A 16,531-nucleotide genomic window follows, 5' to 3' on the forward strand; every position below is an offset into this window, starting at 1 on the left:
CCACCATGTTTGATTCTTGATCTCAATATGTATATTATTAAAATAATTTTATACCACTTCTTCAATCATTGCCTCTTCCATTATAGTAATGTTATTTGAGATATTCAAATAGTTACTTTTGATATTAGATGGAATCTAAGCATTTAAAACCCTCAAGCTACAGTCTATTGCTTATAATGTAGGACTGCAAAGGTTCTGGAAATAAATCAAAATAATAAAAAATGGCGGAACCAAAAAGAGTGATAAAGCGTCTCAATCATCAAATCTGCATTAGTTGGGGAGTTCCTTGCCTTACCTAATGAAATCACCCACCCCCTTTTTATATAATAAAATAGAAATTAAGCCATCTTATTCTCCACTTAGCATCCATCCACTCTTTCTTTCACTACAATCCAGCCCTTTATTTATTTAAAGTCATTGTGTAATAAAATGACTGAAAAATACATAAAGCTAACTTCACCCAGGGATGAAGCCAAAAACCCTGTGTATGATTAATGTTTTGCAGATTCCATGTGGGAAATTATTGTTTAGGGTTTTATGATAGGCATAAGGCTAACTACTAGCATGAAACACAAGGCTGAGCGTCGTGACTTAGCCGCCCCGTACGTTAATACTCATGGACCCACCCATCAATTTTCTGCGACTCTCCCAGCTCTACGACCTGTTCATCACGTTCACCAATCATCTCAATTACAATGCCTGCTCAATAACCTTCATATACTTGGGTTTAGGGTTACGCTGGGAAACACTGGCTTACTTGTAGATGTCGGGGGGACAATGATAATAACTACGCACTCCCTAATAAACTCAATGATATTCTGTCGTTTTTAGACCAGACCAGCTATAACTTTCCAATATTGCAATTCAATACACAGATTCCACACTGCTTTGCGTTAGCTTTCTCATATCAATGTATTGGAGTTTCAAGTTGGAACTAATAATTTAAGAGAATAATTTGCAAGCTCAATTTCTATATATCTATATTCAATGATGCAACAGCTGGCTTTATTTGGCTGATAAAATGAGTGTGAAGTTCCATAAATTTGCTGATCATTTTCTAACACAGTTGCCAAATCGCCTGCCACAATAAATAATAAACCCAAAAAAAGTGGACCAAAGAGGGAGTGCCACTTGGCGTGGTGGTGGCCAATGAGAGAATGTTTTTGTGGGTTGTCCCCCTGATAACCTCTTTATATCTTTGTTGGGTTTCATCATCCACAACAATGGAGGTACATGTGAAATTGTCTCCTAATCAGGAAAATACACATGGAGGACATGCAATAAGTGAGCAATGAAGAAAATTCGATGGTTTTGGTCGCAATTTTGGACTTGGCATGTGGAAGGGCAAATCCAAGGACAAGCTTGATTGATGAGTTTGCCTCTTGGTCAAACAACAATGTAGTCAGTCATTTGAGATGGACAGTTGGCCATTCGGCCCCATGCACTGCCCATCCATATTTAACTCCTTTTATTTAACGTTCCCCTTCGCTTAATTGTGGTAGAATGTAAGACCCAATCTGTTCATCATCGATTCATAATTTCTTGGCAGTTACTACTACAATCCCATTTTATTTGCTTATTAACTCCTTTGATTAGGCCAATCTTGATTTAGTGGTAACTTCATTGTGTTGAGTAGCATAGGAGATTAGGTTAAAGCCCTTGCATTTCCACCTTTATCCCTAATTACATATAAAAAATTCTAATTATGTACTTAATTCTTTTATTTTCCAGACATTTGAAATTTATTTCTTCCATTTCTAATTTTAGAAATTTAAGACGTGTTTAATAAACTGAAAAATCAAATCTTGAATTTCATAAGTACTGAATTTATATTATAAAACTGTTTGATATATTAGTAAAAATTAAGCACTAAATATAATTATTTTGTTTGATAAAAATAAATCTTGATTTTTAATAATTAATTATTTTATAATTTTAATCTTATTATTAATATGATATTATTTATTTTATTTTGAATAGTTTTGGATAAAAGTTAAATATTAAATTTGCATATTTAATTTTTAATAAAATGAGAAAATACAATTTTGAAAAATAAAATCTAACTTAATATTTTCTTCAATAAGTAGCTATCTACTTACTTATCATATTCAACACTTTTTTGTTGAAAATTTTAAATTTTATATTAAGGGCTTGTTTGATAGACAGTTGGAAAAATTAAATCAATTGAAAATTAATATTTTCTATGATTTAATTTGTTACACATATTTGATCATCTAAAATAAAATAATTTGTTAGAATTTTTCTATAAAAAAGTAAGAAAAATAAGAGATAGATAAGAGATATTTTTCATTTAATGGAGAATATTTTTAATTAATTTAATTTTTTATTTTAATATTATATTATCCTATAAAAACTTTTCGTTCAATTTTTTTTTTGTTAGAATAAGGTAAAATGCTTAAAAATTAAAGATAAAATGTAGAATTGATCTTTTTTTTATTATTTTAAAATCCATATTTATCAAACAATCTAATTGTATTCAGTAATTAATTTTAAGTAATATATCAAACAGTTTTATACATTAAATTCAGCACTTTAAACTTTCAACACTTAATTTTCCAGTTTATCAAACAACAAGAAAAAAAAATATGATCCTCAAACAAAATATAAAAGTTAAATGTTGAAAATTTTCATTTTTAATGATTTATCAAACATATCCTTAATATCTCAAGCATCCAATATTAATTTTAACTTTGGGATAGTAAATTTTTTCAACATTTTTTTAAAGGTAGAGTAAAAGTTTATATATATATATATACACATTATTTTCACATGGGTTTAAATTCGTCATGAGATCGAATTTTTATTTTAAAAATGCTACATAAATCGATTTAATGGAATTTCTTTTATTAATTGGATAAATTCTGAATATTAAAAGTATTAAAGATGAAAAAAAAAACCTCCATTCATTAGAGAATTTAGGCGGATTTTATCAAAATATGATTTAGAAATCTAAGTAGTGGGTTGAAATAAGATTCAATCACAGCAGATAGATTGGGGTGTGTCGGTTAGTTACGTTTTTAAGTAGGGTGTTGACTTTCACTTTGAAACTAGACAACGGCTTAAAAGATGGATGAAACAAAGATGTTAGGATTTAGGTTAAAATTTTTCATTTTATTAAAAAATACAAAATTTAAAATAATTCAAAAATTTGGAAGTTAATCATTGTATTTTTTATTTTTATTGATTTAGTTTCGTTACTTTCTAGATATCAAAACTCATATTCAATTGTTAACATTATTAAGTTTGTTAGGGTAGTATTTTGAAATTTAAAAAAAAAATCATTTGGTAATCATGTAACTAAAAAAATAACATTTGTAATAACCTTGAATTTAGCAAAAACAGTTAACAATATTAATCGTTAAACCTGAATTTTGAAAATTTAAAAAGTAAAAAGACTAAATTTTTGAAAATAAAAGTACAATGATTAAATTCTAAATTGTCGAAGAGTATATAAACTTATGACCTATTTTAACTTAAAATTTATCCTCGTTTAGATAAATAGTAAAATTAAAAGTAATATTACAGTAAAATTAGTTATTGTATCAGTAAAATTGTATATTGTAACATTGAGATTTAAATCAATTATAAGATCATTTGGATTCCAAAGTAGTTAATTCCAATCAAGATTTTAGGCTTTCGTGAGATTAAAACGTTTCCTTGGAGGTGCCAAACACGTCCAAACGAAGTTATGTTTTAATTGAAGATTATTTTGCTCTTGAAATTTTGAAGTGTCAGAGGCTTTAAACTCACGATTTTTAGAATTGGATTGGATTGGTTGATCAGATCGATTAATAAATAGAGAATCAGTTAGGGTATCAATTCGAAATAGAAGGATTACATTGACTAATTCACGAATCGGTACGAATTGATTGAACCGATGGTTGAACCAATTTTCTTTATTTTTATTTTTTAAAATTTTTATGATTTTTTAATAATTTATTCAATTGAACCAGGCAAATTAGTTAGACCGGTTGAACTTGTCGTATTGAAAAACGGTGGTCTAATTAGTTTGACCACTTGTATGGTTCTGAAAACCTTATCTTTAACTCTAACTAGTATGGCTCTCGACCCACGCTTCGCGTTGGGTAGATTTTTTTTTTGTGTCAAATTATAGAGTAAAAAATTTTAAATGTTAAAATGCTCTAAATCCCAATATTCTTCGTACATTTGGAATTTAGTCCCCTACTTTTATTTTTAAGAATATGCTCCTCTATTTTTTAGATTTAAAAATTTAGGTTCAGTTGTTACCACCATTAAATTTCTTCTATTAATTATCTAGAAAAGTGGTCCTTCAATGGGAATGAACATGATGCCCCACCAAAAGAAGAGTGACGTTACCTTGATCCAAAAAGAAGATATGGCAGTGTAGAAAAAATAGTGTGGGAGTAGGCTCATCGGGTGGGTTTTGGGCGAGAGGAGCCAAGTCCACTGGAGTGGCGGACTATGCCTAAGTCTCGGGATGAGAGGGGAGAACAGGCGAAGTAAGCTCCCTCTCAGAGCTGACTGGTTTCTTGCCCCGTTTACGTAATTCATAAATAATTTGCTTCCATTTTGCTTTGCATTCAAAAATCATGTGAGGACAATATACAAAGTATTAATGTAATTCATGAATAATTTTATTAACCAATCTGTTTGAAAAAATTATCAAGGTACTTAGACAAAAATAATACACTCAGGGTACCAGATCCAACAAATGCAAGGAGGGATGATGGAGGTACAGAGGTTATGACTGGTATATTGGCTCTATGTAGCGGTGTGAAAATATAGGATTATTGGTTCTTCGGAACTAGGATCAAAAGCTAGCACAAGGAAGGGAGTGTACTGATAAAAAGTGTATATTGTGTTAAACAATGTGTGGACATTGCATCTAAGTGTAAAAAGTATGTGAAATAATCATAAAGGGATAGTCCATAATGTGGCATACAAATAGAGCAGCCATGACTCTTGTTCGTCTTATACGGGTCCCTAATAAGGGATAATGTTCGCCAATGGGCGGGGTCTATTTGCAGGAAAATAAAAAAGAAATTTAATTCGCCAGAAGTGGCGTCTCATATGGTCAGTTTATGTCTTAGCCTCTTGTGTTAGTTGATTTCTATTTTGAGAATATGCTATCGTAGAACTCATTAAGTTCTTATGAACTTGGTTTTCTTCTTATCATTTTCGAGCTTTTAGGTTGGACATGTTGTTGAAGGGATTCAGTCAAATTTGTAGCTTATTTGTGAGTCATCTCTTGTTTTGTTTGTAGCATTGAATCGTTGGGGAATAGGATGATTGTTAATGTTCGCCAGTTTATATTTGAAGACCTGTTGAATTGTATTTCCAAATTCTTATGAGCAGTCTTGTTAGGCTACATGCCAAACTATTTCAAATGATGACAGTCCGCTAATAATAAATTTTTAAACTTTTACTTGAGTATCAACTCATTTAATGTTTTGTATAACCAGACACTAATTATGAGGCTTCCGCCACATGATGTTTAACTATAACCCGTTTATAAGTGGAGTACTACTATTTTTAATGTGTTTTAAAAAGTATAATTTTTTGTTTGATATTTTAGACATATCGTTCCAGTATGCAGAATATCCGCTGAACTAAGGTGTTTGATTTTCAAACAGTTTGTTGGTCCAGTTGGTTTTAAATTGTGACACTTTGTAATCGGGTTCGGCGATCCAGTGTTACAAGTAGTGCCTTAGTTACAGCTAAAAAAAATTGAAATATATTTATTTTTGTAAAATTCTATACATTAATCAATTCAACTAACATTTTTATTTATTTTTGTGACAATTTTTTTAGACCTTCTATAAGCTTTTTTTTCTTATAACAATCACTTTTTTTTTCTTTTAAATTAAATTGGTCCTTTATAGTTTATTGTGCCTTTCATGGTCACACTAGTAAAAGCCTGTTCTTCTTCTAGTGGATTTTGAGAAATGGAGGAAGGGATGTTGTTGGAGAAGATGAAGAAGAGAAAGGGAGGAGCTTTATTATGAGATTTTAGTAATGGCGATGGCGTTTGTTCTTCTTTTTCCTTATGCTTCTTCACTCGATGACGAAAATACTAGATTGCCGGTGCACCGCATGATGCAGCGAAAAAATTATTCTGGCAATCATTAACCATGGATTCATGTACAAGGAACGAGTCAAAGAATGACCAGTAAAAGAAATTTTCTTTGAACTTTTTCAAAGAGAGTAAAAACGGCTGCTAGACCCTATACTCAATTCTGCTATAAAAACCTTAACACCCATTCGAGATCATATTTCCTTTTATTCAATGCCACTTATTAAAAACAAAATTACCCCTTTAGAGAAACATATGGAAAATTATTAAAACATTATATCATTTCCAAAATGATATTAGCTTCCATGTTTTAATATTTGACCGAAATTATTATTATAATATTTATTTTAATAATTTTGGTAAATTATATTAAGTTAATATTAAACTTTTATATGGATCAAATTCATATATTAATTTTAACTTTTTTCTCCATTTGTGTACAACAAGTTTGTACACATAATGCGTTTAATATTTAACTGTCAAATTAAATTAATTATTTAAATTATGTGACAGCTAAACATAACACCAATTGGAAGATATTTGGATTTTTTTCGCTTCAACCATGAGGTGTAACCTTGTAGGCTATTGTAATGTTAGTAGTAATATTAGAACATTTCTAATGTTACAAGCAATGAGTGACATATGGTAATGCATCATTTCTACCCAAGTCATGAATCGACATAACATTTCTATGATAAATTTTTATGTATTATATCATTTTATCTTTTATATCTAGATTGGGCATAAGTCGTGGAACAGTCACACTTGTATAGTCCAATATCATATTTCTTGATATTCTGAGTAGACTACAATAAACAAATAAGTGTTGATATCTCATATCAACTTATTTGAACATGGCAATGAATTTCTAGTCTTACTCCATCAAGTGGCCTCAGATATTGCTTCCATTATGTAGGAGGGACAAATCTTATCTTGATCAATCCAATATGTTTTTCTCCGACACATACTCATGTATTGATTTTGACATCCCTATGCCAATGATAACACTTTGTTGCCAATCAACTACAAGTTAGTCCCAATGCATTATTATTGTCCAAGCCCATAATAATATTTGACTAAGGACCTTTGAAGAATAATCATATCATTCTCAGAATTTTATTATTAATCTGTTTATTTACATACACAAAAAAAAAGAAACAGAAATAATAATGACAATATTGTATATTAACAAACAAGTTAAAATGAGTACATGGTTATAATAATCTCATATTAGTCTTTGGGCATACTCTAATAGAAAATACCTGTTTTTTTCCTTCTCTTGGTGGTTTAGCAGGTACTGCAGCTCTAGAGATTTTTGTTTATATGTTTGTTGACGTTCTTGGAAATTTTAATCTATAATGATGCTAATAAGTTTGATACAATGTGTTTGAGAACTAAAATCATTAAAGAGATAAGCTATTGAGTTGCTTTCCATCCTTTGATTCCCATGATCATCTTCCCTAATGCTTCCTCATCAACTTCGCTGCTACATTTGATCCAAGTCTTCATTTTAGAGAATGGATGACAATTTTTTTTAAAATATTTACCGGTGCCACCTCACATATCGGCGACACCCAAAAAGATTTTTAAAAAAATTTTCTCTATGTCGCTTGACAGATTGGTAATACCCATTAAATTTTTTCCCTTATTTTCTCCTCCCTGAATACCCGTATTTTTAACGGATATTTAAAAAAACACATATTGGTGCCGCTTGGCATAGTGGTGGAACCCAAAGAAATATATTTTTCTAAAAAAAAGTTGGCGATTGAGTCATCATTGGAGGGTAGTGCCGTTGGTGTATCAGGCAGCACTGACGATCACTATATATTTTAGATCATTTTCGTATATCATTTTTCACTTGTATCATTTTTTGTAATTAATTACTTAATTAATGTTAGTTTTAAAAAAAAAGCCAGGAAGTAGCCTATTGCCCCTAACCATTGAATAAGTTTACTTTATTTTTATATTTTTATTTTTGGAATTAAAAAAAAAGTTAATATATATATTTTTGGTGTAATAGAACAATTACCTATCTAAATTACATAGAGTTATTTTGAAAGGTAAAAAAAACCTTTTGACTTGTCAGAATCAATAAGAGCTAGAATCTCCTTTGGGGGTGAGTCAAAAACTTGCAAGTCTTCTTTATTGTCCAGAGCCAACTTGGCTAAGCAATTTGCAACCTGATTATGCTCTCTAGGAATGTAGCACAAAAGTCAGTAACCTTCTTGAGGCAAAATACGTTGTATCCTTCTAACCAAGGTTGAGTTCGATATATTAGAAATGCTTCATTGCAAGGCTTTCACAACTTCCAACCTATCCGATTGAATTATCACCTTATCATGACCTCTACGTTGGATGAGCTTGAGACCCTCCAAGATACCTCAAAGTTCTGCATAAAAAATCGAGCACTTTCCTATATATCAGTTATAACCAGAAACCCAATCTCTAGTCTTATCACGCACTATTCCCCTAGTAGCTGCATTCTCTGATCCTAATTGAACAGCACCATCCGCATTGATAAAAATCCATTTTTCACTTGTCGATTCACCAAAGGAGAATTCAAAGTAGCCATTCGGTTTGCCATTAAAAGCAAAGAAATAATGTTTAGCCCAACTACTCGATACTTTGACTATTCATCCGGACTCCAAGTTCTTGCATGAAAGATAAAAAGGTTGCAGTTCTTTCAAATGGGCCAAGTAAGAAGTCCAAAAAGGCCATTCCTTCATGGATCTTTGTAGTATTTTGCACATTAAAATAAATTCATTCATGTAAACTGCTAGAAAAGAAATCTGTTAGATGCTTTACCTGAATGACCTGTTTCCAGATTGCCTTAGCTGCTGTGCAGTCTCTAATGACATGCAGAATATCTTCCAAATCATTTCCACAAATAGGACAAGAAGGGTTAACTATTAATCCCCGCTTAACTCTTTCCACGTTACTGAGAAGGCGTTCTTTCAAAACAGTCCATATAAAGAAACAGACCCTTTGTGGGCCTGGAAACTTCCAGGCTCATTTCCATTTCTCATCTTTAGCACTCCAAGACTCTTCATTCAAAAACTTGTAAGCACTTTTGACAGAGAAGGCCCTTGTCGAGGTATGACACCAAGCAATTCTATTGGTTTCCTTAGAAGGGTGTGGAAGGGGAATACCCACAATACATCGTATCACATCATCAGGTAACTAGACCCTGAAAAGATCAAGATTCCACAAACCTTCCTCGGTAACCATTTCATTGAGAAGATAATCTAAATCAATGTTGACATTGGCAGGAATAAATTTAATCAATGGCTCTACACGTGGAACCCAATTATCCTTCCAACATCTAATTTTGCTACCATTGCCTACTAACCAGATTAAGTTTTCCCGTAATAAAGGCCAAACTTTTGAGAGTGATCTCCAAAGAAAGGAACTCCTATCTCGAGCAATACAATCTAGTAAGTTACCATTTAACCGATACTTTGACTTGATTACTTGAACCCATAAGGTCTCCTTATCAGATGCAATATTGAACCCCAGCTTCAATAAGAACGAGATATTCTAATCCCGTAATTTCCTCATTCCAAGATCACCACACCCTTTAGGCTAGCATATAGAATCTCACCCCACTAAAGACATCTTCTTTTTCCTTCGGAAGAACCCCAAATGAATCTTTTCACCAAACTTTCAATCTCTTCACAAATTTTCTTAGGTACCAACATGGACTTAATATTAAAAATCAAGATCTAAAAAAAAATCGCTACAAGTATATTTTAAGAATAAAAAGAGAGAGTATATTTTGTAGATCTAAAATCAAGCCAAATAAGAAAATGGGATTTGCTATTTTGTAATTGGTTGAGCATAGATCTTGTATAACAACCATATCAAAATGCAATATTTTCATATCTAAAAATAAGACAATTTCTCTTACATTTTCCTTATTTTTTGGGGAGATACTAATAATGAAAAGTATTTTTTTTTATCAAATTCTGCAACTATTGCTACAAGTTGTTTGTCAAATCATTGAGAACTTTGTTTAATAAATATTAAATGTTTGTTACCAATAAGAAAAACAACAACATTTTTTATAATAATCTTTTCTTTTCTTTTCTCTCCAAACTTTTAGATAAAAGAAAACTCTGAGATTTTGCTCAATAATTCAGCCACTCATTTAAACTATTCTGATTTTGCAGAAAATTTCCACTGCCACAAGTTTACTTAAATCAACAGGATAAAATTTGCAAAATTCTGTTGGCGTCTTTTGTTTTTCCCCCTCGTTTTGTCTTCATAATTATCTTGTGTGATTATTGTGGATGTTAAAAAATTGCATTAAACAAAAATTTAATCAATTCAATTAAATAATATATATTTTTAGTCTCAAAACCCCCCCAAACTAATTACATTATAATTGCACGGAGAGGATATCACCATCCAAATAAAAATTTTTGATTTTGATTTTAGAAAAGTGAAATTCAAAGTTGGTTAATTCATATATTGGTTTGGCCATGAATCGAGTGGTCAGTCTAAGCTCACTTCGAACCAATTTAAAATCAAATTAATTCCAGTCGAAAGCATTATTATGTTTTAAGCAAAGAAACTTTTTGTTATGCATTTCTGTGAATAGCTTGTACTAAATGAACTAAGTTGCAAAGGTTTAGTTTTGGGATGGTAGAACACTAATTATTGAATGCAAAAGTTGATATAATTACAGGTTCCATCACGATGTTTCATCTGATTAAATCCCCAAACCCCAATGTTTATTGGGAAGTAAAGAGAATGGATATAAGTTTCTTACATCAACAAAATTATGGTCTAAAAATAAGATGAAGCTGTTTCAACTGATAATTGCAGTGACCTTGCCTGGTACTAATTACTAACATGTAAATAATTGAGATTAAGGAATTCATAACAGCATAAGGCCAAGAAGTGCCAACAATGTGTTCATTGTTATCATGAAATTAAAAAAGAGAAATCACATGGAATAGATCTAAATTAATATTTGAGTAATATTATTCTTACCCCTTCCCTTTAAATTAGGGGAAAGGTCATGACTTAATATATATATATATATAATTACTTCTTCTCCAGGTTGTTGTCTCCATGCTTAAATATATCATCATTCTTATCCCCAATTACACTTAATTTACGGCTAATCTTTTTACCCCTAACAATATGAAGCGTAAATTTTGCACAAAGCAAATTTGGAGGTAATGGATAGGGCGTTAACGACAAGAAAAAAATGCAGTGGGTCCTTTGTTTCAAAGCCCAAAATTAGTGGGGGTTAAACGTAAACTTACTCGCCATAATCATGATCACATCCCTTTCTCACTCATATTTTTGGATGGTCGTTAATTACTATGGTTACCATTTGTATTAAGTATTTTATATCAAAATTATATTTTCATGTTATGTAGTGAATTTAAAGTTGCTAGATCTAGCAGGTATTGTGCCCATCCACCCCATGCTAAGAGTCACGTGATTGACTGTTGAATTCAGAACTTTGAACCATCCTTGTCTCCATTATTCTTTGCCTCCTCACATGCTCACCATTTCATTCAGCTAAGCTCTACTAATCCTAGATTTAACCCTAAATCCATGTGGATAAGTAATGTGGTGTTGAGTCAAAATGGTTACAGTCATGTTACCATGTGTCATACATACCCTTGTTTATTTTATTTTATAGAATTAATTGTTGAAGTATTTTGAGCCTGTACGTATAGTGCTGGCAGGGGCAACTACTCTTGTCCATGTGATCTTTGACTTGAGCAAATTAGGATTTATTTCTTACTGTCCATTCTAATACGAATACGTGACATTACCCTTTGTTCAACACTTTTTTTTTTTTTTACTTTTTAAATTAATATATTTATGTTTTCTTCAATCTATTTGTTAAACCCGTGAAGCTATTGTTATTGATCGTAGATGATATTAATAATTAATGCAATGGATAAAAGATGCAGTATTATCGTGTGATCCGGTCTTATTGGTTGAATATTTAGGTCCGTTTGATATTGGCGTCGGCACAAATATATATATTAGACACCCATCCTGTCCTGCCGCAATTTCCTAAAATTTCTCCGCCAATTCCATTTTCCTCTCGAATGCTGCTGCAAGTGTTAGACCCAAAGGTTAGAAGGGGAAGGCGTCGCGGAAATCAAAGCTTAGCCATAAACAACAATGTCTTCCAAGAATCGGTCACCGCAAAGTCCTCAACAGCAACTGCACGATCTCAAACAACGCGTTTTCACTTGCCTTAACAAACTCGCCGACCGCGACACTCTCGCTCTCGCTTCCGCTGAGCTCGAGTCCATCGCTCGGAACCTGACTGTCGATTCCATCTCTCCCTTCCTCAACTGCCTTCACAATACCGACTCTTCCGCCAAGTCTCCCGTTCGGAGGCAATGCGTAATCCTTTTGACTTTGATGTCTCAGTCGCACGGTAACGTCTTATCTCCCCACCTTTCTAAGATGATTTCCACCCTTGCTCGCCGCCTCCGTGACCACGACTCTGCCGTCCGGTCCGCTTGTGTCGAGGCAACGACCGCTATGTCGTCTCACATCACGAAGCCTCCATTTTCTGTTTTGTCGAAGCCTTTGATCGAAATGCTCGTGGTGGAGCAAGACGTTAACTCGCAGATCGGTGCGGCGATGTGTTTGTCCGCGGCGATCGAGGCGGCGCCGGATCCCGAGACTGAGCAGCTTAAGAAGGTGTTGCCGAAGTTGGGGAAGCTAGTGAGGAGCGAGAGTTTCAAAGCGAAAGCGGCGGTGTTTGGAGTTATTGGAAGCGTCGCTAGTGTTGGCGGTGCCGGAAGTAAAGGGGTCCTGGATTGGTTTGTGCCATGCGCGGTGGAGTCTCTGGGTAGCGAAGACTGGGGAACGAGAAAGGCGGCGGCGGAGGCGTTAGGGAAGGTGGCTATGGCGGAGAAAGAACTGGCAGCTGAGTATAAAGCGGCGTGTGTGACCACTCTTGGCAATAAGAGGTTTGATAAGGTGCATCCATTTGTATCTTTGCTCAGTAATCATTTAATAATGTATATTTTTCCCCGATAAGGGAATTAGAGGGAAAAAACATTGCTCATCATTTTTGATAAATTTTGTTGTTACAGGTAAAGATTGTCCGAGAAACCATGAATCGTAGTTTGGATTTATGGAAGGATGTTCCTGGAGTTTGTGAGGAAGTCTCCACCACTTCTCAATCCGACTCATCTTCAATAGGTATGATATATGGTTCAATTTTTGTTTAGCTTGTAATTGTCTGATCTTTTGAAATTAATCATTGTCCAAGCCCAACAATTATTATACGATACTGGGTATATTTGTTTTCTATTCGTTTTTGGGATAAGGAACAAAAATTTTATCCTTGTTCAATGCGAGTGATCAAAATTTTCAAAAAGTTTCACTTTAAAACTTTGAAAATTTAAGGGTTGCTATTATTGCGCTGCTGTAAAACATTTATGCTCCGTAACTACTGCTGCAAACTATTTGTTTTCATCATTTATGATTGTGTGCTTTGATCGTGGCAACAGATAATGGTAGCGTTGGATGCTTTACTTCAGTTACCAAAAGTATGAATGATGTTGGTTTTAGAACTCCCCAATCAAAAAAAGTAGTCCCCACGAGCAGGTCCCCTCCTTCTGATGCCTCGGCTGCGTCCACTGTCAAGAAAGAGACTCCCCTGGAAAGTAATAATAGCAACAGTAATACTCGTAGGCTGGACCGCTCAAAATCCTCTGATTGGAAGATTGAAGCTGTTCAGCCAAAGTCTTTGTTTTCTGAGGCCTCTGGTGATTACAATATCAAAAGGAGTGTATCCTTTGGCAAGGCCCATGACGAAAAAGTGCAGAAATTTGGCGGTTTGAGGTCTCAGTCTCAGGTGCTTCCTTTTCATGACGAGGAGAATTTAGATGTTACTGATAAAAATGCTGCTCTATATGTCGATGAGAATCCAAAAGACATCGAGGATCTGTGTTTGATCCGTGAACAACTTGCTCAGATTGAAGATCAGCAGTCCAATCTATTGAACCTCCTCCAGGTAGTTTACAAAGCTGAATATCCTCTTTCTCTTTCTTCACATAGTTTGTTCTTTTGCACCTACCAGGTAAACCTTTATATAAATGTATTATTGTTCTTTGAAAGCTACTGGTTTTCAATTGTGTTTGACTTAAGTTTATGCAGTGAAATCCTTGGTTATGATATTTGTGATAATGCTTATTTCTTTCTGAAATTCTTTTGAATCATGTTTGTGGATTCTATCATTTGGAGTTTATTTACAATGGTTTTTCTGTATTTGATTATAGAAATTCATTGGGAGCTCCCAAAGTGGGATCAATTCTCTAGAGACACGCGTAAATGGCCTGGAGATGGCTCTGGATGAAATATCATATGACTTGGCCATTTCAAGTGGCAGGATTCTGAACATGGATTCTACAGATAACAAATGTTGCAAGCTGCCTGGTGCTGAATTTTTGAGTCCCAAGTTCTGGAGGAAAACTGAAAGTCGGTTTTCTACTTCAAGGTTACCTTCTTCGGGGCGCATGCTTTCGCTAAATGCAGTACATAACTTACATGATAAAGATTCTGGGGGTGAAATGTATAAGCCAGCATACAGCAGAGGATATCAGCGTCAAGGTGGAAGTGGATTTGCTATGAACCCAGTGGGTGATGCTGGCAGTGACATAAGAGATAATCCAGGGTTCTCAAAGAACACCATTCAAAATGCTGAGAGGTTCCAGGTAGGCAATTCTAGTGCTTCTGATGGGACTTCCCTGGTTAGTTGTACAGCTCCAACGAACCTTAGCAGCAGGTAATGGAATTTCACTTTAAATTGTCTTGTACTTCCTTATAATATTATTGTTATAATTATAAATCTGTTGTCAGGTCAACAGCTGCTCTTTAAATTTGCTATAGTTCATGACCGCCTAGAATGTTTCATGCACTTGAGTCAGTTATGTGAAGTGGCAATAAGAACTTGAATGATGGTCTAACTAGTCAGATCATTGGGTTCGTTCATGTGTTTTAACAATACTAGTGGTTTTTAACAATACAAGTGGAAACATGTGTTCTTTCATGTACCATTTTCATCTTATCTATCTGCAAGATGAAAAAAATAAAAACAAAGAGCGTTTGATTCACCAAGTCAATTGTTTGATCTTGCCTCACCTTTTTTTTCCCAGATTTTGAGCTTAACTTGGATTGAAGTTGGGGGTGTTTGAAGAAGCAGCTGAAGCAAGCGGAGAAGCACCTTGGAGAATGGAGGTTGAAGATGAAATGATACGATGAAATCGTAGATAATGTAATGATGAGGTGCAGCATTCTGGGTCGTTACAGGAGATAGTAGATTTTACTTTTTGGTTCCGTGAGTAAATTAACTGCAAATGCCAATGGCTGGCTTTGGCGCAAGGCAGGCACAGAATATATGGTGTTCCAACAGAAACCTGTCCCCCTTATTGATTGGGTTTGCAGTAGAGGTGGAGGTCCCTTCCGTGTACAGAGAGACATTGTGCATCTCGTTTTTATCTTTTCTTGTGTACTGCATATAAAATTTCAATCCTAGGCCATCAAGTTTTTCATCAATTGAACCCCCAAGAAAAGAAAAGAAACAACAGTTCCAACATTCTAGTAGTTACTTCTCGTGTTGTATTGTATGACACGAAAATTCAATACGGATTTAGAGTTAATAATGTAAAATATCTGAAGTTAAGGATGAGTTTGTAAAGTGTAGAGTAATGTAAATGCAATTATGCAGCGTGAATCGGCAACTCTAATTACTTGGGATGGCAAAAAAAGAGCCTGACAGGTTACGAAACCCATCTGATAAAGGTAAGATATTTTTTTAATATTGGTTTCAGGACGGATTATTTTAGAATGGGTCGGTGTGCGTTTAGGAGAAATTTGCACTGTTTTGGGATAATTGCAAGTGTATCTTTATATGTTACCGATATTATTATTTAATTTCGTGAGATAATAACTTAATTAAGTAAATTATCACATATTTTAAATAAATTATATTATTATGAGGTACTGCTATCTCTATTATTTTTTAAAAACCAATAAAAAATTACAAATATTCAGTCCATTCCACCCACATTTATAAAAAATTGTAATCATTTCAACTAAAACTTTATTTTGATATTTTTATATATTTCAATGTTATTGTTTCACCCTATTTTGTTTGTATATATTGATAATGTCATTTATTAAGTTTGTGTTGTAAGTTAACTCGATATCAACTAAAAAAATGATAATACCATAATAAACAATTGGAGTGCATTTAATATTCTTAATATGATGAATTTAACTATTTAATTTCTTTTTATTTACGATTTAAATTAAGATTTTATTTTAATTTCGTACATATCATATATTTGTTTTTTTTAAATATTGTTAATTTTAAACACACACCTGTATTCTAAATACGTGATTTTCACACACATGCATATGATAGAATTTCTAGTATCATTATATTTGTTTTAATCTTAG

At 33.3% G+C, this 16,531-nt stretch overlaps 1 protein-coding gene across 1 annotated transcript; it reads left to right on the forward strand.

Moving 5' to 3' along the window:
• Positions 1 to 12,015: 12,015 nt before the first annotated feature.
• On the forward strand, positions 12,016 to 15,803 carry LOC107909605 (TORTIFOLIA1-like protein 4). The gene is made up of 5 exons (XM_016837195.2): positions 12,016 to 13,042; positions 13,159 to 13,267; positions 13,579 to 14,084; positions 14,350 to 14,855; positions 15,226 to 15,803. The coding sequence occupies exons 1-5, from the start codon at positions 12,230 to 12,232 to the stop codon at positions 15,230 to 15,232; spliced, it is 1,941 nt and encodes a 646-aa protein (XP_016692684.2). The 5' UTR covers positions 12,016 to 12,229; the 3' UTR covers positions 15,233 to 15,803.
• The last annotated feature ends 728 nt before the right edge of the window (positions 15,804 to 16,531 follow it).

Source organism: Gossypium hirsutum, chromosome D02, assembly GCF_007990345.1.
Source record: "Gossypium hirsutum isolate 1008001.06 chromosome D02, Gossypium_hirsutum_v2.1, whole genome shotgun sequence".
Taxonomy (NCBI): domain Eukaryota; kingdom Viridiplantae; phylum Streptophyta; class Magnoliopsida; order Malvales; family Malvaceae; genus Gossypium; species Gossypium hirsutum.

Excerpts from the sequence above, each read along its gene's own strand:
- LOC107909605 (XM_016837195.2), top strand. The coding sequence starts at position 12,230 with ATGTCTTCCAAGAATCGGTCACCGCAAAGTCCTCAACAGCAACTGCAC. Across the intron at positions 13,043-13,158 it reads GCAATAAGAGGTTTGATAAG|GTAAAGATTGTCCGAGAAAC; the intron begins GTGCATCCATTT and ends TTGTTGTTACAG. Across the intron at positions 13,268-13,578 it reads ATCCGACTCATCTTCAATAG|ATAATGGTAGCGTTGGATGC; the intron begins GTATGATATATG and ends TCGTGGCAACAG.